At 41.7% G+C, this 20,181-nt stretch overlaps 1 protein-coding gene across 1 annotated transcript in view; it reads left to right on the top strand.

Moving 5' to 3' along the window:
- The window catches only part of ABCA13 (ATP binding cassette subfamily A member 13), a 513,939-nt gene that overhangs the window by 223,176 nt on the left and 270,582 nt on the right, over nucleotides 1-20,181 (top strand). Inside the window, exons 36-38 of the mRNA XM_077997982.1 lie at nucleotides 9,832-9,969; nucleotides 11,053-11,233; nucleotides 13,907-14,125. Of these exons, the coding sequence (XP_077854108.1) occupies nucleotides 9,832-9,969; nucleotides 11,053-11,233; nucleotides 13,907-14,125 (538 nt within the window). The remainder of the gene's footprint in view (nucleotides 1-9,831; nucleotides 9,970-11,052; nucleotides 11,234-13,906; nucleotides 14,126-20,181) is intronic.

Here is a 20,181-nt window from a genome sequence, read left to right as displayed (position 1 = left end):
CCACCGCGCCCGGCCGCTGGTGGCTTTTAAGAAGAAATTCTTTCTAAAAGTTCAGTGAGGTTAACTTGAGGCTCAGAAGAAATAAAAAAAAAATCGTTTTCCTCAGGGGACCAGGAGATTCAAATACTGGATTTGGTAATCTTTTGGAAGTACCTTGGCCATCTGAACCATGCCACATTTGGAACTCACGTATATTCGACTGGGGAAACCATTATCTTCTGTTCCCTCTTTCATCTCCTCCTGTCCTTCCATTTCTTCAGACTCCTAATTCCCTGCCCTCCCATTAGGTTAAGGTTAAACCAACAATCCACCATCTTCATACACTCACGCCACAATCCTGCAGTCTCACAACATGGCTCATGATTAACATCTACCCAATATGTAAAAATTGAGCTGCTTCAGAGTCAGCTCTTACCCTACCACATCCAACTGGAGAAAAAGATCTCCTGATTTTACTTCGCAAGTCTCCCTTAAGTTCACTCGGATGTACCTTTTCTAGGGAATGTCTCCATGTTTTCATCAGGCCACACAAAGTGTTCTGTGACCTCTAATGAGTTACGATTCCCAGCTACATTGGATCCTACACCCTGCAAAGGGAAGCAATACAGGAGGCCCTCAATCCACCTCTGAATGGCAGACACTCGTTTCAACATTTTGTTTAGTGAATTTAGAGTGGTGGGTTTTATATTTTCTCTTTGTGATTGTAACACTAATTTTACCTACCAGCTAGTTAGGAAAAAAGATCAGAGTCTATTACACAATTAAAAAAAATCAAAGCTCGAACATATTTATAACACATATTTAAAAATACAAAGGCATAGAGCTGAATAAATATGTCAATAAAGATTTTTGAATTTATCACAGAATTCAGATTCTTTTATTTCGAAAGCTAAAAATAAGAGTTGGCAATTTGCATATTCCCAAATTGCCTGAAGTATTTATTTTCCACTTTGACAAAGTCTGCCGATAATAACAAGGAATAAAATTGCCAGACACTATTGATGGGCTTTCAGATCCATAAAGAGGGTTGTAATTTCTAGGAGCTCTCAGACCCAATACCTTCTTTTTAAGACAAATATTTTATATTACCTCCTTTACTCTCTTGAAATGAAACTTATAGATAATGAAAACTACCTGTGTATGAGTCTTAAAATTAATGTAATTTTAAAATTTTAGTATAAAAGAGAAATAGAAAGTAATTTGTAATAAGATAACATGTAAATTATCAGTGCTCAGGCAAGAATTCATTAGAACATAGAATGGGATATTCAGCTGCTTACTTTTATTTGGAATAAGTTCGGATTTAAAAGAAGGAAAATGGTTGGAAGCCATTTGGTACTAAAAGGAAAGAAAATGCACAAGTAAAGAGAAATGTAGACACTAGAAGTAAAGCTAATGTTAAGTAATACTAGATCAGATTTATTGGTATGTGATTAAAAGATGAAAATAACTTCAACTGAAGTAGGAAAAATGTGGGAAGAAATATTATACACTAATGAGGTGAATAAAATAATGATATTTTTGTAAATGACCTGGGTCTTACTTAAAAGTAATAAGGAATTCCCTGTGTTTAACACATGGGGCAGGTAATGACAAAACATAACAGAAGATCCATTTCCTGTCTTATGATTCTATCTCATTTCAGTCTCTCCATTCAGCCTCCAGTCTTTTAAAGACTTTGGAGATCTATTCTTTAGTAGTGACAGGAAATAGAGGACTGATTGGACAAAGGAATAATATTAATAATATGAGAGGGTTTTATAGAGAAGCCAAGGGAACAGCATCAAAATAAGATTGAAAAGTAATAGGGAGCCTCATGTTAATCATTTCAATGTGTAATTTTTACCAGATGGTCTTATTTTGCTATACAGTTTTAAAAAATATATATATATAGAATGACAATGTAACATAGTTACTAACCCTTATTAATACAATTTAGTACATTTTCTGAATTTCTACTAATTTAAATATATCTGGTTTTAAGTTTGTTACAAGCAATCTTCACATCTTTTGTCATGTATTTGGGTATAATGGGGCAGATTGAGGATTGATACAGTCATACTGCATTGCAAACTTGAAAGCAGTGAGTGACATCACTATTGATGGCATGGTTTTCCAAAACAATGAACAATTTCTACTTTAAACAATAATCTTCCACTGGTTTACACAGTGGTTGAATTTCTGACAAATTTAGTGTATACTGAAACTGCATAGAAACTTTGAGTTTATATGTCCTAGGCTCAATAACCATGCAACACTTTGCATTTGCACAACTGGTCAGGCTCACAGAAGGCAAGTCAAGGACATTTCTTTGTTGCACTTTGGAGGATATTGACTAACCCAGGCATCTGCACCCTAAAGGCAATTGTACCATCCCCATTGTATTAATCCTACTTTTTTATTTTCTGTATTTCTGAGGCTTTGACTGGAGTTGAGGGCGTGCAGTTACTGATCCTGGAGGGACTGTTCCTTCCAGGGATAGCCAGTTCCTAGCCATAGTGAAGGACTCCCCTGTGGATGTGCCTTTCACATGCAAACCAATCCAGAGCCCACACCCCTACCACTATGGGGTGCTCACACTCAGGGCCACTGTCTACCTGGCCTGATGAGCCCAGGGCAAGGTACCAGCCAACTAGGCACAGACTCTCTCCCCAAGAGCCTGAGGAAATTACTCACACTAGTTAATTAGAAATGTACTTGCCCTTCCTCACATGTTGCTTCCCTTGGAAACCACAGTAAAGGCTTTTGTTCACATTCCCACAACACCCCTCCCTACTTCCCCTGTCTCCTGACTGACACTGGTGCTTCCCTGTGTGACCCTGTGTGGTGTGTCATGCCTCCTTCTCTTGGGGTCTGTGAGTAACAAAGTATAGTTGCAATGACAGTTAGTTCCTGATTGGTTGGCATCATCATACTTGAGTAATAATAAAATCTACATTGTAAAACACTGTTCCAAAGTCTCCTGTGGGTAGGAGGGTGTCTCCAGATGGGAGGTAGGAGACACGTGAGAAATTTCTCTCTTTTGCTCTCTGTCACACACACACACACACACACACACACACACACACACACACACACCCCATACCCCAAACAAATGCTTTTCTCTCCATTTTCTTTCTTTGTTATAAAGTGACCCAGTGAGTATGACCCCAGCATTTCTCAGCCCCGCTGTCGACTGGGAGACTCTATAGATCCAGCATCAAATCATTTTCTGGCCTGCAGGGCTCAGCATCAACTGGAGGTCTCCACGCTTGAGTCAAGAGCTCACAAGCAAACATCTCGTCCTCGCGAAGAGTTTTCATTGCATAAACTCTTTTTATATGCCTCCAATTAAATTTGATTCTGCTCGATCTGTCTAATTTCATTGACTTCTTCTTTTATCACTGTCAGTTTTGCGGGGCAATGCGAATTAGTTTCCTGGCCTGCATAAGCCAGCAGGCAGTTCCCCTTGAGGAGAAAAGCTTGGTGTAAATGGAGGGCCTTTGCACATAGTAATGTGCCCAATTACATCTGGTAATGTGAGCAGGTTGTATGTGCTTCTAGAGTGTGCACATAAACCAAGTTTGGATTTATAAGCAAAAGCCGATTGCAGAGGCAAGCCAAAGAGCTGAACGGCCTCCATGCCAACTTGCATTTGGCTGCTCTCTGCTTTAGTTAGATTAGTAGATTAATTAGGAGGTTTTAAAAGTCCAGACGGATTACGGTTGAGATGGTTTAATTAGCAAAGCAAACCTTAATATTCAATTTATTTCTAATTTATTTTTTCCTAACTCTGGAATGTCTTTCGTAGTTTGTTTCTACTTCCCATCCCTGAAGCCATTACCTTAGATCAGGCCTCACTGTGCCTGATCTGGACTTACAGTGAGTTACAGTGCCCTTGTAACTCCTTCCCATTCCTCTAGGTATCCCCAACCCCAGCACCTCACCTCTGCATCCTACCTCCGTGTTGACACAAAGTTATCTTTGTAAAAAATAGACCAAGTGGACCATGTCCTTCCCCTGCATGACAGTCTTCCCCACCTCCAAAATGTCTAGAGAATAACTAATATCCTCATTGGCTCCCAGGCCACCTGAACCTGCTCTGCTGCAGATTCATGCCTCTCTCTCTCTCTATTCCCGTGTGCTGATGGGGAGTTGGGGGGCAGTCTCCAGTGTACCCAGCACACCCACACAGGGTAGCCAGATAAAATACAGGGCACCCAGATGAATTCAAATTTCAGATAAACTACAAATAATCTGGGGGACATATTCATACTAAAACATTACTTGTTGTTTGTCTGAATTTCAAAATTAATTGGACATCCGGTGTTTGTATTTTCTGAATCTAGCATCCCTCCCAGCATCTCTGTCTTTTCATTCTCGCTCCTTTTTCTTGGGTTGAAGGGCCTGCTTTTGTTTTGCATGGGTGGAAACCCTACAATGACAATATTGTCTCGCGTTTTTCTCTCAATGATTTTTTTTTTTTTTTTTTTTTGGTCATCTGTACTAGAATGAAGGTCCTAAGAAGGTGCAGTCTCTGCCTGATTCATCTGTGTGTCCCTCATACCACTAGAGGGTGTGACTAGTTGATTTCTGTTTGATGACTGACATCTCCCTGGAACAGGAAGGTGTAAACCGGAGAACAGAAGGGCAAGGGATACGATGTTCCAGATCTAGGGGACTTCTGCTGTGTTCCTTCGTCACTGTGCTGAGGCCTCACCTGTCCTGCTCATTCTTGGGCTGACAACTGGAACTGTGAGCCCTGGGAGATGAGCCAGAGTCTGTCCTCCTACCTCTGTACAAAATGCTTAGTTATTCATTTCTCAGCAAAGCATCTCCCACAGTAAGTCAGGGCTGCAGTAAGGTGTCATTTCCCAAAGACTCAAGTGAGAAAACAAGGACACAACTAATAAAGAGTAATGACTTAGCTCCATTGCAAGAAACTGGTGACTCCTGACATTGTTGCAGTTGCCTATGTGTGCACGCTTGTGTGTGTGTACATGTGTGCATGTGCTGCATGAATACGTGCTTGTGTACACGTGTACTCATGTGTGTGAATGCCTGTGTGTGTGCGTGTGTATGTGGGTATGTGTGTGTCACACACACACATGTATGGTGATCCTCGCTTTTAGTCATGGCCCAAAGTTTGAAATCATATTTATCTTTGTACAACTTCCACTTGTATTGAAGTGAAGCAGAGCTGAGGCTTGCTTCAGGATTTCCTTGCGTACACTCACAATGTGAAGGTGTTCAATGACTTCATTTGGAACAGGCAAATTGTGCCTTATTTCACCTTTAGAATGTGCATGTGTGAAATATTCTTTTCTCCCCTATGGTTCTGAAAACTTGAGCTGTAATACATCAGATGGATATGTGTTTATTGTAAAATGTTTGAAAATTTTATGGAGAAACAGGAAAAATTTTTGAGGAAGCAGAAAAAAAAATTCAATTATCTCTGATTTCACTAACCATAACTTACATTTCCCAGGCTTTTTCCAGACAGTTTTCTGTACCTAGTTGGGTTCATACTATATATGTAAATTTCCCTCTATGTTTTTAAAAAATATTTTTGTCATAAGCATTTATCCACATCTTTGAAAGTACTGTTAATGGCTGCTCAATATTTCATCAAATGAAAGTAATAACTTCCTGCACCTTTCTCTTACTTTGCAAGTTTAAATAATTTTTGCTTTTTCTATGTTCAGATGTAATTTCCCACTTTTTCATTGTGTCATCTAGAGTCCAGGAATTTTAATTACAAATTCAAATATATAAACAGTTAAAGGCATCCGGATCCCATTGCCTACTGTCCTTGCTAAGGGTGGTGCCCACTTAAGCTGCGACTGAGTGTGGTTGCCTGGGAGGCCTCTCAGCCCAAGACCTGCAGCTTTGTGAGAATAATCTTCCTGATGTGTTTGCTCGCTTTCTATCTCCTTTGATTTCCACACACTCATTGTTCATGTATGTATCAACAGGGGCTTATTGTGTAATTGGTGCTATAAGAAACTGTGCTTCTTTCTTGTTGTAAAAGGCAACCCAAAGCATCCTCATGGCTGCACTTGCGTATTCAGACAGGCAGGAGATGCTAGAGGAGAGGCTAACCAGTGTGTAGCTTCGGGAGCCACCAGCTGTGCATCACTGGGCAAGCCTTTCTGTTCCTCCTTTTCTTATTGGGAAGGTAGAGGTGATAATTGTACCTGACATGTTGGTGGTCACAGGACTGTGTGAATTAATACAACCAGATACCCTGGACAGTGCCTGGAACAGAGTGAGTGGAATGCTGGCTGTGATATGACCTGATTATCCAGCTGCTACTCATCCTCTTCCTACAGAGGGATGGTTATTGCTTTGCAAGGTTCCTGGAGGACGCCTGCCTGCATTAATTTTCTCAGCCTGCAACAGCGAAGTACCACAGACTGGGTGGCTCAAACAACAGGAATGTATTGTCTCACAATCCTGGAGGCCAGAAGTCTGAGATCAAGGTGTAGGCCTGAGTATGTGGGTATGTGTATGGGCTGGTTTTTCCCAAGGCCTCTCCTTGGCTTGCAGATGGCATCATCTCCTTGTGTTGTTCCTGTGTATCTGCGTCCAAATTTTCATTCATGAGGACAGCACTCACATTGGATTAGTCCTCGCCCTTGTGACTTCATCTTGCCTTAATTACCTCTTTGAAGACCGTGTCTCCAAATACAGTCACATTTTGAAGTACAGGGGGTTAGAACTTCAACCTGTGAAACCTGGGGAAACACAACTCAGCCCACAAACAACAGTGCTACTCCTGACACCAGCTCAACAACTTCTCTTCACTTTATTTATTTATTTTTTTGTAACTTTTAAGTGCAGGGGTACATGTGCAGGTTTGTTACATAGGTAAATGGTGTCATGGGGGTTTGTTGTACAGATCATTTTGTGACCCACGTATTAAGCCTAGTACCCATCAGTTATTTTTTCTCATCCTCTACCTTCTCTCACCCTTCACCCTCCAAAAGGCCCCAGGGCATGTTGTTCCCCCTCATGTGTTCTCATCATTCAGCTCCCGCTTATAAGTGAGAACATGCAGTATTTGGTTTTCTGTTCCTTTGCTAAGGATGTTAGCTTGCTAAGGATAATGGCCTCCAGCTTCGTTCATGTCCCTGCAAAGGACATGATCTCATTCCTATTTATGGCTGCATAGTAGTCCATGGTGTATATGTACCACATTTTCTTTATCCAGTCTATCATCGATGGGCATTTAGGTTGATTCCATGTCTTTGCTATTATGAATAGTGCCACAAAGAACATGTGTGTGCATGTGTCTTTATAATAAAATGATATATATTCCTTTGGATATATACTCAGTAATAGGATTGCTGGGTCAAATGGTATTTTTATCTTTAGGTCTTTGAGGAACCACCACCTGTCTTCCACAATAGTTGAACTAATTTACACTCCCACCAACAGTGTATAAGCATTCCTTTTTATTCACAACCTCAGTAGCGTCTGTTAATTTTTGACCTTTTGGCCGGGCGCGGTGGCTCAAGCCTGTAATCCCAGCACTTTGGGAGGCCGAGACGGGTGGATCACGAGGTCAGGAGATCGAGACCATCCTGGCTAACACGGTGAAACCCCGTCTCTACTAAGAAATACAAAAAACTAGCCGGGCGAGGTGGCGGGCGCCTGTAGTCCCAGCTACTCGGGAGGCTGAGGCCGGAGAATGGCGTGAACCCGGGAGGCGGAGCTTGCAGTGAGCTGAGATCCGGCCACTGCACTCTAGCCTGGGCTACAGAGCGAGACTCTGTCTCAAAAAAAAAAAAAAAAATTTTTGACCTTTTAATAGCAGCCTTTCTGACTGGTGTGTGATGGTATCTCAGTGGTTTTGATTTGCATTTCTCTAATGATCATTGATGTTGAGGTTTTTCCATATGATTGTTGGCCCTATGTATGTCTTCTTTTGAGAAGTGTCTCTTTATGTCCTTTGCCCACTTTCTAATGGGGTGTTTGTTTTTTGCTTAATTTATCTAAGTTCCTTATAGATGTTGGATATTAGACCTTTGTCAGATGCATAGTTAAGCATTCCTATACAGCAACAACAGTCAAGCCCAGAGTTAAATCAATAACAAACTTCCATCCACAATTACCATACACACACAAAATGCCTGGGAATACAGCTAACAAGGGAGGTGAAAGGTCTCTACAAGGAGAACTACAAACCACTGCTCAAAGAAATCAGAGATGACAAGAACAAATGGAAAAACATTTCATGCTCATGGATGGGAAGAATGAATATCATTAAAATGACCATACTGCCAAAAGCAGTTTGTAGATTCAATGCTATTCTCGTTAAACTACCATTGATATTCTTCACAGAACTAGAAAAAAATGTTTTAAAATTCACATGGAACCAAAAATGAGCCTGAATAGCCAAGACAATCCTGAGTGAAAAGAACAAAGCTGGAGACATCACACTACCTGACTTCAAACTATACTACAGGGCTACAGTAACCAAAACAGCATGGTTCTGGTACAAGAACAGACACACAGACTAACAGAACAGAATAGAGAACCTAGAAATAAGAACACACACCTACAACTACGTGATCTTCAACAAACCTAAAAAAACAAGCAATGGGGAAAGGATTTTCTATTTAATAAATGGTGTGAGGATAACTGGCTAGATATATGCAGAAAATTGAAACTGAACACCTTCCTTATTTCCATATACAAAAATTAATTCAAGACGGATTAAAGACTTAAATGTAAAACTCAAAACTATAAAAACCCTGGAAGACAACCTAGTCAATACCATGTAAAACTCAAAACTATAAAAACACTGGAAGACAACCTAGTCAACACCATTCAGGACATAGTCACAGACAAAGATTTCATGACAAAGATGCCAAAAGCAATTGCAAGAAAAGCAAAAATTGACAAATGAGATCTAACTAAACTGAAGAGCTTTTGCACAGCAAAGGAAACTATTGACAGAGTAAACAGACATTTCTCCCATTCTATAGAATGGGTGAAAAATTTTGCAAACCTTCCCTTTACTTTCAAAAGGTAATGGATACATGTGCTCTCCTTTGAGTGCCTGAACATCTCTTTCTATTTTTTGATTAGAAAGTGCAAGGGCTTGCATATCTCTCTTCTGCTTGATGATCAAAGTGCTATAATAGTCTTTCTATAGGCCTTTTTAATTCTAATCAGTTGTAGAATTTAGGCCTTTAGGTAAGTTGCATTCATCAAACTTAAACTAGAATGGATGTGTTAAAAGAAAATTGGAAAGTGTTAATAATGAAATCCCTTCTCATTTCAGCATGTAATGAGGGCAAAGTGAATGTTAAATGGGCTGAAATGAATTTGGAGAATACTTTTGAAGAATGATAATATGTTTCATATGGAAATGTTAGCATTATGAATTATTCTTCTTTGTGGACATTTCAATTGATTAATCCCCTCATGCACTTAACTCATGCTCTTCCCCTTGTTTAGGAATTCTTGCAAACATCAAAGGTAGGCAAAAGAAGAACAATGACAAAATAGAAGGGCAGTGCGGGACAAGGTGGCACTTTACTCTGGGAATATTCAGCAATTATCCAAAAAGCATTTATTGAACTCCTACTCTACAGATGTCTTGGGGGAAGTGGATGAGAGGGGCTTTTAACACATGGCCGTGGATCAGACTGAGAAGGGAGAGTTAGGGCTCCACTGCAAAGCTAATAGCTGTGCCTTGGGATATCACTTTTTTGTATATGGGACATATATTAAAAATACTAACATGGAATGACATTTTATATTAATTACTTAAGATATTCTAATACAGTACCTTCATCTAAATAAAAAAATTAAACTAATTTTAATTGTCTCCTCTTTCAGGAACATTTGGTCTACGGAAACCATGGTATTTCCCCTTTACTGCCTCATATTGGAAGAGTGTGGGTGTCTTGGTTGAAAAAAGGCAATATTCTCTAAGTTCCAGTGTGTTCTTCTTCCATGAGAACTTTGACAGTAAAGGTTTGTAAGGAGTAGAATTATTAGATGCATGTATTTTTCCTCTGATCCATTTTGATTTTTGTTTTTATTGTTTTTCTGGTCCAGCCTTTGCAAGTGTGTGCTGATTCGTAGAAAGACTTATATTTAGGCTGTCTTGGGCTGGGAAACAGCTACAAGGCACAGATGTGAGGCAGTATGCCCTGACAGTGATTGTTCTGTGAAATCCAGGAACCCCAGGGAGTTCCTATTATTTATTATTTAGCGTCCTTCCCTGTGTGCATTATGTGCATTTGTGTGCATATTACAATTTAGTAAAATTGAAGTGTTAGTCCCAAAATGAATACGTATAAGAAATAAAAGCAAAGATGGGCAGCTACCCTATGTAAAGCACTTTAAAATTTTTAAGTGTTCTCACCCATGCTGGTATATTCAGTGTTCCTGTGTGAGGGAGAATATCGCTGTCCCTTACAAATAGGGATTGTGGTTCTCAGGAGATAGGGGCAGGACTGTGCCTGTGCCTCTGCACTCCAGAGTCATGGCCTATTCCTGCAGGTGCAGGCACAGGGCACCTCTGCCAAAGGATGAATTCATAGGCTATCTCCATGGAAACAGAGATGCATCACTCAGAGATAAACAAGCTCCCATCATGGTGGGTTTAGATTACAAGTCAACATTGTACTCTAAACAATCTAAATATTTTTCTGAATTATGAATCTTTTAGAAAATGTGGAACACATCGACAAGCACCTATCCATTCTCACCTCCTCAGGAGACTATTTCTCATGAATATTTTATGTGTAACTAATCTGCCTGTTGTTTTTTCTCTACTTAAACCAAAATACATGTGTGTGTTTTTATTTTTATTTTTTTTTTTTACGAAATGGTTATCGTAAGGGTTCAAAACTTTGTAATCAGTGATATCACTTAATGTTTGCCATTATGTAGTCTGCTTCTTGTTCTTGCTAAAGAAAGATTTTTGAGTTGATTTGTATGCTTCACAGAGCTGGAATTCAATTTCAAAGCAGAACACTGAATTAATAAATATGAGCATGATCTTCAGGGCTTTTGAAGTCTTTTCACAATGAATTTTCATCTCTCTCACAGGGTCATCACAGCAAAACAGGGAAGGAGAGCTTGAAGGAAGTCCCCCGGGAGTCACCTTGGTGTCTGTGACCAAGGAATATGAGGGCCACAAGGCTGCAGTCCAAGACCTCAGCCTCACCTTCTACAGGGACCAAATCACCGCCCTGCTGGGGACAAATGGTGCCGGGAAAACCACTATCATGTGGGTCCCATTTTACCCTTATCAAACATTGGGCATTTGATTCTTAAAATTTCAGTTTTCCTGTGAGACAGGTGGTTTGATTTTTTTTCCTTTTTTAAGAATTTTGAGTCTCAGTACAGAGTTTAGAGACACAGGTGAAAGACAGAGCCACTCATGAGTGCCCGTGTGAGAGAGGCCCTGTGTCCTCAACCGCACAGGTGCACTGTAGGCCTGGGGCCCTGTCAAAGGGGTGAGGTGGAGAGCTTTTTAAAAGCCTTAATTCTTGTATTTTCTACAAATAATTTACCATGTTGTACTTTAGTCTTTGCAAGTCCTTTGGCACTTTCAGCATTTGTCCCATTAAGTATCATCTTGCTTGCATATCTGTAGGAAGAGGAATATCACAGTGGTATTTGCAATTTTTTTTAGACACCTGATTATTTTTCTTTTTCATATTCTGGTTTTTGTGTGGTTCTTTTCTCGTTAAAGGTGGATGTTTGGCTTAGGATCCAATGGCTTTAGATTTGATTAAAGAATCACATCATGTCCTCCCAGAGAAACAAGGAATTCAAACACTCACAGCCTTGGGCTGGCTGTGGAAGTGAAGGTTTAAGGTTCAACTGCTAAAATTATGAAATATCTCTTTTGAACAAATCACTTTCTCTTTTGTTCTTTTTCTCACTAAATATGTAGCATGTGATTAGTTAAAACAATGAGAAGGGCTTTGCCTCAAACTTAATAAGAAAGGTAGAACAATAACACATGAAACTTCAGAAATCTCATATTGAAAAAATAGAAAGAAAGAAAATGGACAGTTTTTATTCGTTCCTCGGATACAGAAATGGACTTGGAAATGAGTCTGAGTGTTTTTTTTAGTGTTTGAAAATTGGGAAACCACAAGTTACACCAATAATGACTCAGCCAGACAGCTCCTCTCACCCTGCTTTTACTAAGACACATTTCTTACAAGGAAAACCTGAGCTGCTTGTTTAGCAGAATGATGAGAATTACATTTGGAGCTTCTCGATGATTTAAGGTTCAATGACTGTGTTGCTTTTAGTGTACATTTGTAGTACGTTTTGAGTCATCCTAAGTGGCTGCCTCCACCCGGCCATTCTTAGATGAAAGGCTGAGAGATCAGTCAAAGACTGGATCTTCACTATTTAAAACAACCATCTTTGAGACTTCTAGGGAATGTGTATAAACTATTTTATAGTCTCCCCCAGATAGGTTTGAAAATAATGTAGCAAAGAGTTTTAAGTTCATTGAGGTTTAATTTTTGTGCAGTAAACAGTATCTGCTGATGTGTACAGTTTGATGAGTTTTGACACATTTGGTTAGTGCTGGAATAAGCACCACAAATGCAGAACTTTTCTATGCTGCTCCAAGGTTTCCTGTGCTCTACTTTGACCCCGGCTTTCAAGTGACCACTGATCTGCTCTTTGTCACTAAAAACTAGGTTACTTATTCTAGAATTTCTTGTAAATGGGATCATGTCTGGCTTCTTGTACTCAGCGGACTGTTTTGGGGACCCAGGCATGGTGGTGGTGGGCCAGCAGCCTGCTCCTTGGGACAACTGAGTGGTATCCACTGTATGGAGGCAATTCAGTTTCTTTATGTTTTCATCTATGGGTTGCAATTGAGGTTGTTTCTCTTTGTCAGTGATTGCGAACACAGCTGCTGTGAACATTTGTGCATACAGCTTTGTGTCGGCACATATTTAATTTCTCATGTGTGAATACTAAGGAGCGGATTTGCTAGGTCCTGTGGTAGGGGCATGTTTAACTTTTCAGAAATAAGGAACCAATTTAAAACTTAAATAATAAACTTCCTGAAGCAAGGAAGCAGAAGTAGGCAATTGGTTGTGTGAGCTTGTGGTGGCCGGCTGCTTGAGTTCTTGTGGTTTTAACACACACAGACTATCCCGGGAGCAGTGGAAGGAAGACTGGCTCCATGGTTGGGGCCTACCTTTGCATCTCTGTTTTGCTTATATTTAATGATGAGGATTTAGGTATATATGTCATTTCTTTAGCATGTTTCCTCATCTGTAAAAAGTTGAATGTTATCGTCTTAAAGTCCCATACAACTATGATGCTCTATGATCTCAATTCAGACTTACAATGGTTCAACTTAATGATATTTTGATGTCATGATGGTGTGAAAGTAATACACACTAGGTAGAAACTATAGTCTGAGGACTCATACAGCCATTCTGCTTTTTACTTTCAGTACAATATTCAATAAATTGCAAGGGATATTCAACACCTTATTATAAAATATGCTTTGCGATAGTTGATTTTGCCCAGTTGTAGGCTAATGTAAATGTTTTGGGCACATTTAAGGTAGGCTAGACAGACTAAGCTGTGATGTTAGGTAGATTACATGTAAATACATTTTGACTTACAATATTTTCAACTTTTGATGGATTTATTGGGACATCACCCAATCAGAAGTCAAGGAGCATTTGTATTTCATATGGTAGCATAAACATTATGTTAAACTCATATTTTCAAGATCAACCAGACAACGTGCCCTCAAGCTCCTCACGACTTTTAACTGATTGTGTAAAAACCAGGACAGCAGAGGGTGAGTGCTCTTGGCAGGATGTATGCGCCATCCTGGAGCTGACTGGATTGCTGACGCTCACAGTATCAGCAATGCATATTCTCCATGCTGTCTTATTTTCTCTGGTAGATCCATGTTGACGGGGCTCTACTCTCCCACTTCTGGAAACATCATCATCAATGGCAAGAACCTACAGACAGACCTGTCGAGGGTCAGAATGGAGCTGGGTGTGTGTCTGCAGCAGGACATCCTGTTGGACAACCTCACCGTCTGGGAACATCTGCTGCTCTTTGCTTCCATAAAGTCTCCACAGTTGACGAAGAAGGAGCTGCATCAGCAAGTCAATCAGTTAGTAAACAGTTGTCTCTGTTCCTCCTGCCTCTGCCCATTGTGTAAGGAAGTGAAGACACTAGAAAGAGACACTTAAAAAATCATCTGTGTCTACATTTATAAGAGGAAATAATTAGCAAATGGTTGTTAACTATGGAATTATGACACAACCACCAACACTGAGAATGTCAGAAAAGGCTTCTGTGGGAAGGCATTGAATTTGATTTGATTTGTCTTCGATGTGGGGAAGAGATGAGCACATGTAAGCACAGAGGCTGTTGATGGAAACTTTGTGTATCTAGAGCAAAAGGTCCCTAGGGGTGTCCTGAAATGAAAAGAATTAAAAGGCAACAGGAAAACTGGTTGTCAAGAAACTGATTAGTCTGCCTTCTCTCTCTTTGATCCCTAGGTCTTCCTCAACTCCTTCCTTCCCTCCTGTCACACACACACACACACACACATACACACACACACACACACAAAGATTAAGAAAAAAAGAGCCTTGTTAGTCATGCTAAGGAGTTTGAACTTCATTGAGCAAGTAGGTGTTCATGAGTGGGGGATTGTGATTAGCCTGAGATCTCGAAGCTCACTCCTGCCAGATCATAGCAGGTACCATGGGAGAGACTGAATACAGAGTGGCCAATGTAGGCAAGAGGTGGTGACAGCCTGGTTTATGGTCATGCCACTGTGGTGCATGGGCCAGGAAGGCCTGTATTTGAAGACTATTCAAATTTAGAAGAATCAGGTCATGCTGACTAAGTGGTTGCACAAGGCAGGGAGCAGAGAAGTACTGGTAGGGCCACGAAGAATGGGTAGGATATTGGTGGGTCCGCATGGAGAGCTGAACCCTCTATGAATGTGGAATAGCACAAGGAAGATTTAGAGTTGAGAATATGTGGGGAGAGGTGGAAATACATGGGGATAGGTGGAAAGGAAGTAGGGTATCCAGGATGGGAAGCAAAGCAAAAGCGAGGCATTGTGTTCTGTCTCATTGGACACTGATAGAAGTTTAGATCAGAGGTAAAAGGGAGAGACAGTAGGTTCCTGATTAGAGAACAAAGTGGTGTTTGAGGGTGATGTCTATGGATTACAGTATGGATCGGAGGGGGAAGTGGAGCAATGAAAGTCAAGGAGAGGAGCTGGAGGTGGGAACGTTAATCCAGTGCTGGGGTCATCGATTCAGCAAACAGTGGTAGTTAAGTGTGCAGGCCATCTGTCCTGCGCTGGGCTCTGCCCCATCAGGAAGATGTATGGCTCTGGCCTCCTGGAGCTAGTGCCACGTTCTTAGCAATTCCAGTGGATGGACTTTGCAAAGCAGAAATTCAATCATGGCATGAGCGTGTGGGGAAGGGGCCCTTGGAGGCAAGTGTGTAAGCATAACTGGTAACAGACTGCACATTCCTAAGAAGAAAATGTGAATGTAATGAATTCTTACAGATTATTGTTATTTTACAATATTTTTGCAAGCTTTACATTTATAAATAAGTATTTACAATCTGCATTTAATTAAGGTGAAAGCTCACAGGGTTTGGTCGTTAGTTTGTATGGTGTAACCTTATTTCCTTACCACTTTTTCCACTACGTGCTTCAGGATGGTGGAGCTCTACCTTGATGTTTCTAGCCCTGGAACACTGAGAAAAAGAGGAATGAGTTTTAAAGTTGTCACACATTCCATGTGCCTTTGGCGATATGACCAGAGACCAAGCAAAACATTTGTAATGAGAATGCTCCATTCCACCCTTCCTTTTGCTCGGCCTCTTCATCTGCCATTGCTTGCTTCTCCATCCCTGCTGTTGCAGATCACCCTGCATCATGTCTCTGCAGAGATGCCAGGGCTGCAGCTGGCCTTCCTGCCTGCTGTCGGCTTCTTCTCCCCTTTCCTCCAGCCCCTTTGGCTCACTTTTGCAAAGCTTGGCTTGCCCCCAAACCCAACCCCCAGCTGTTCTCCCCAGACCATTGTCTAGTGTCCTGATGTCCCCTGCTTTCACCACTCCACATGGAGTGCTCCTTAGAAATGTACCCAGGTCCTGGCCCTTCTCTGCCCACTGCCCTTCAAGGACTCACATCACTCGGGGTATAATCTAAAGATATGGAGGCCTACAATTGTGTAATTTACATTCTTGTGTCTATTGTCTCAGATTTATTATGAGTGCCCCCTTCCACCTCAAAACCCTCCTCCTTTGGACTATAAATTTATAAGGCCCTGTCAGTCTATCTTGGTTTACCTGATCCTTCATTGTGTGGTGCCAGCTGCACTGGTCCTATGGTGGTTCCCTGAGCACACGGAACAGGCCCTTTGCTGCATTGTGCTGTGATGGGCTCGGCGTGCACCCTGCCTCACTGCCATCCTGGCTCTTCTCAGACACCATCTTAGAGCAGACTTCCTGAGCATTCTGTTCAGAACACCTTCCTGCTCACCCTCCTGAGTCCTCTCTATTTCTCTGGCTCTTATTTAAGACATTTATCATTTCATGACAGCCTCTGTGTATTTGTCTTTTGTTGCTTTCCACCAGATAGCAAACCCCTTGACTACAGGGACATAGTCTGTTTGGTTCACTGTAGTATATTAAGCATTCTTTGAGTTGAATAACTGGATTTTTTTTCAATTGTTATTTTTGTATATTTTCCATAAGTTATTGGGGTACACGTGGTATTTGGTTACATGAGTAAGTTCTTTAGTGGTGATTTGTGAGATTTTGGTGCACTCATCACTCGAGCAGTATATACTGCACCATATTTGTTGTCTTTTATCCCTCAACCCCCTTGAGTTCAGAAAGAAACCTCAGGTGCAAACAGTGAAGCTGAATAAGCTCTACTGGGGTGTGTGTGAAGTGGGTGCAGGGAGTCAGCTGCCCCTGCTTGTATGCTGAGGGGTCATAGCAGAGGTAATGATTGAGTAGCAGGCTACAGGATGAGTAAGGATGACCTGGGGTTGACTGCAGTGGGTGGGCTGCAATACGTTACAGCATGTGCAGCTTAGCGGGTCCACCGGCCTCCTTCTTGCAGGCACAGGACAGGCTGGAGAAGCTGGACAACATTATAGACGCTTCCTAAGCCTTGCAAGATTTTAGGTTTTGTTCTGTAGGCTGTCCATGGGCATGAGGCCTCTGGAGAGTGTTGAGCACCTGGTTACAGTGGCCACCCAATGGTAGGTCACACACTCTCTCCAGTTGCAGGTGGAGAATGAGGTGGGCTGGAGTGAGCCCAAGTCGCGGGGAGAGCTGGGGGCTCCTGCATTAAGAAAAGATTAGGCCAAGAGAGGTCCAGGAGGGTGAGGAGGAAAGGGAGATGCAAACCCAATGGGGAGTAAGAGAGGAGGGGGTGTCCATGGGAATCCCCAGATGTCTGGCTCAGGCAAGCATAGTGTTTTTCAACATACAGTTGACTCTTGAACAACACAGATTTGAACCCTGCAGATCTTACTTATATTCAAATGTTTTCAATACAAGTAACACTCAGTGTACCTGCCTCTTCTGCTACCTTTCCATCTCCTCTGCCTGACCTGCCTCACCCACCTTTGAGATAGCAAGACCAGCTCTCCCCTTCCTGCTCCTCCTCCTCAGCCTACTCAATGTGAAGATGACAAGGATAAAGACCTTTGTGATGATCCACTTTCAGTTAGACAATAGCAAATATAGTTTCTGTTCTTTATGCCTTTTTAAATAACATTTTTTTCTCTAGCTTGCCTCATTGTAAGCATACAGTTTGTAATGCATATAACATACAAAAGAGGTGTCAATTGACTGTTTACATTATTGGTAAGGCCTCCAGTCAACAGTAGAGTATTAGTAGGTAAGCTTTGGGGGAGCTGGAAGTTATACACAGATTTTTGACTGTGTGCAGTGTGGTGCTCCGAGTCCCTGCATTGTTCAAGGGTTAGCTGTGTGTATAGAGAGAGCCTATTTGAGAAGTGGATGAGAGGAAAGTGATGAGTTTGTCTTAGAGATGTGAGTTACGGAGCCTGGAGGTGTCTGATGCTGAGGCCAGTTGTGGTGCTAGGCTCCCACCAGGGCACTGCCAGCCTGTGCTCCTGCCCATGCTGGTTTTTCTTATTTATTACCCTCCTCTCCACTGCTACCTCAGTTTCCTTGGTGTGCCCAAATCCTGAGATCCTTCAAGGACCAGATCCCTTCTCACCGCGTCCTTGGGATGTTGTGCGGGCCACGTGGGCCAGGGCGGGAAAGAAGCACCCTGTGGGCTCTCTCAGATGGCCAGAGGGGCCTTCTGCTTCCAGTCTCACCTCTGCAATGGCTACCTATGTTTTATAAATGAGGACTTTCGTTTGTTTAATACCTTTTCTTGTGCCAGCCACTATGGTGGATATGTGCCAGGAACTTACATGAGTGGTCTCATTCAAGTGTCTTTTCCCTGGGATACAGGAAGGGCAGAGGCTCCGGGAGATGGTGCCCGACAGCTCGTAGAGGGAAGCCAGGATCTGACCCAGGACTCTCAGATGCAGAGTGCCTTCTGCTGCCTTTCCTTCAAGCTGGCCACTATGCTGCAGCATGTGGGCATGGCCTCTGGGAAGACAAGACCGACCGGGCGGAGAGAGGACAGATTCTCTAGCACATTTCTAGCGTTGATGCCCTAATGGGAGTATGGACACCCGTTGGGGATTCCAGGAGTCTGAGAGGTGAAGGTGATTGGTTAACAGTTGCTCTCCCCGGGGCTGGTGAATGCATTAGCTTTAAAATGCACTCTCAGAACCTGGCAGGCAGGGCAGGTGGGTCACTAGCAACCCACAGTGGGGAACGTGTGGATGAAGGATCCCTGGTGCATTGTGGAACCTGCCTCTGGAGCATTTCTCTTAAAGGAATCTCACCTGAGTAAGGTCAGATTACACACACTGGATCCTAGAGGGGCCAAGTGAGGCAGTATTATGGACATTCTGTTGGAGATATGAAACAAAACAAGATCACAAACCCAGAATATGGCAGAGGCACATATTACCTAGGGGCTAGGGTCTTAAAGGAGGGCATTGGGGAAAATCACGCTCATGTTACTCCTGAAAATCTTTTAGTGGAGAGCAGCGTTGGAAAGTGACAAACTGGTTCTCTAGAAATGTACCACTGCATTACACAGTTTTATTTTCCCATACTTGGATGGGATCAGTATTTCTGCAGATGATCTCAAGTTGAAATTTGTGGCTGTGTTTAGATACCATGTATACTATAAGTGCATGTGTAGAAAAAGCCAAATCTCCTTCTAGATGGATGCTGACACTGTGAGGGCTATGGGCAAATTAAGCCTGAATTGATGGAAAAAGTCCTTGAGGGACAGAAGTCCATTGTTAAAGTGATGGATGATACTACACATTTTATTTAAATCCTTTTTTTTTCTTTTGTCCCCTGCTCAACATTCACATTATTGTCATAATCTCTACTGGAGGGCATTCTCTACTGGAAGGTGGCTGGTTCACATCTCATGCTGTCTTCAGAGAATGGCTGGAAATAGTAATAATGTTAATGACAGTGGACACTTGGAAGTACAGGGAAAATATTTAGTTTGTACTATTCAAACCTGTCTTGAATTTGAGTGGGTACTTAATGAGAAATAGCCAGGTATCTTATAGACTGTATATTACGAGATAGCAAATTGTCTGTATCCAACCTGATGTTTTAAAACAAGTCATAGGTCACCTATTGTAATTTCAAAAGATGCATCTACCCTAGACCACAGTAAACTCTATTGTGTTGAGATTGGGAGCTTAAATCAAACACCTAACAATGCTACATTTGCTTCATCTTACTTGGGTGCCAGGCAACCTTAATGATTATCAGCGCACAGCGTGTTACCTAGCAACAAAGCCAATTTGCACAAAAGAAATCAGAATAAGATCATGTTTTAGGACAGTAGTCTTCAATTAGAGAAAGAGAAAACTGCAAACATCTGATTTAGATCCAACATGCTCCCTATTAGTCTCCTGTATCACCACTTGGTTTCCTTAATGTGTAGCTTCATTAAAATGCGAGTTCAAGGGAGGTAGCATCCCTGCTAGAATCTTTAGAGTAAACATGTGTCAAGATTCAGATCATTACTGTTTTGCCCTTAATTTGGCCTAGAGAAGATAA

The sequence above is a fragment of the Macaca mulatta genome, chromosome 3 (genome assembly GCF_049350105.2).
Source record: "Macaca mulatta isolate MMU2019108-1 chromosome 3, T2T-MMU8v2.0, whole genome shotgun sequence".
NCBI lineage: Eukaryota > Metazoa > Chordata > Mammalia > Primates > Cercopithecidae > Macaca > Macaca mulatta.
This window is presented reverse-complemented; position numbering and strand designations above follow the sequence as displayed.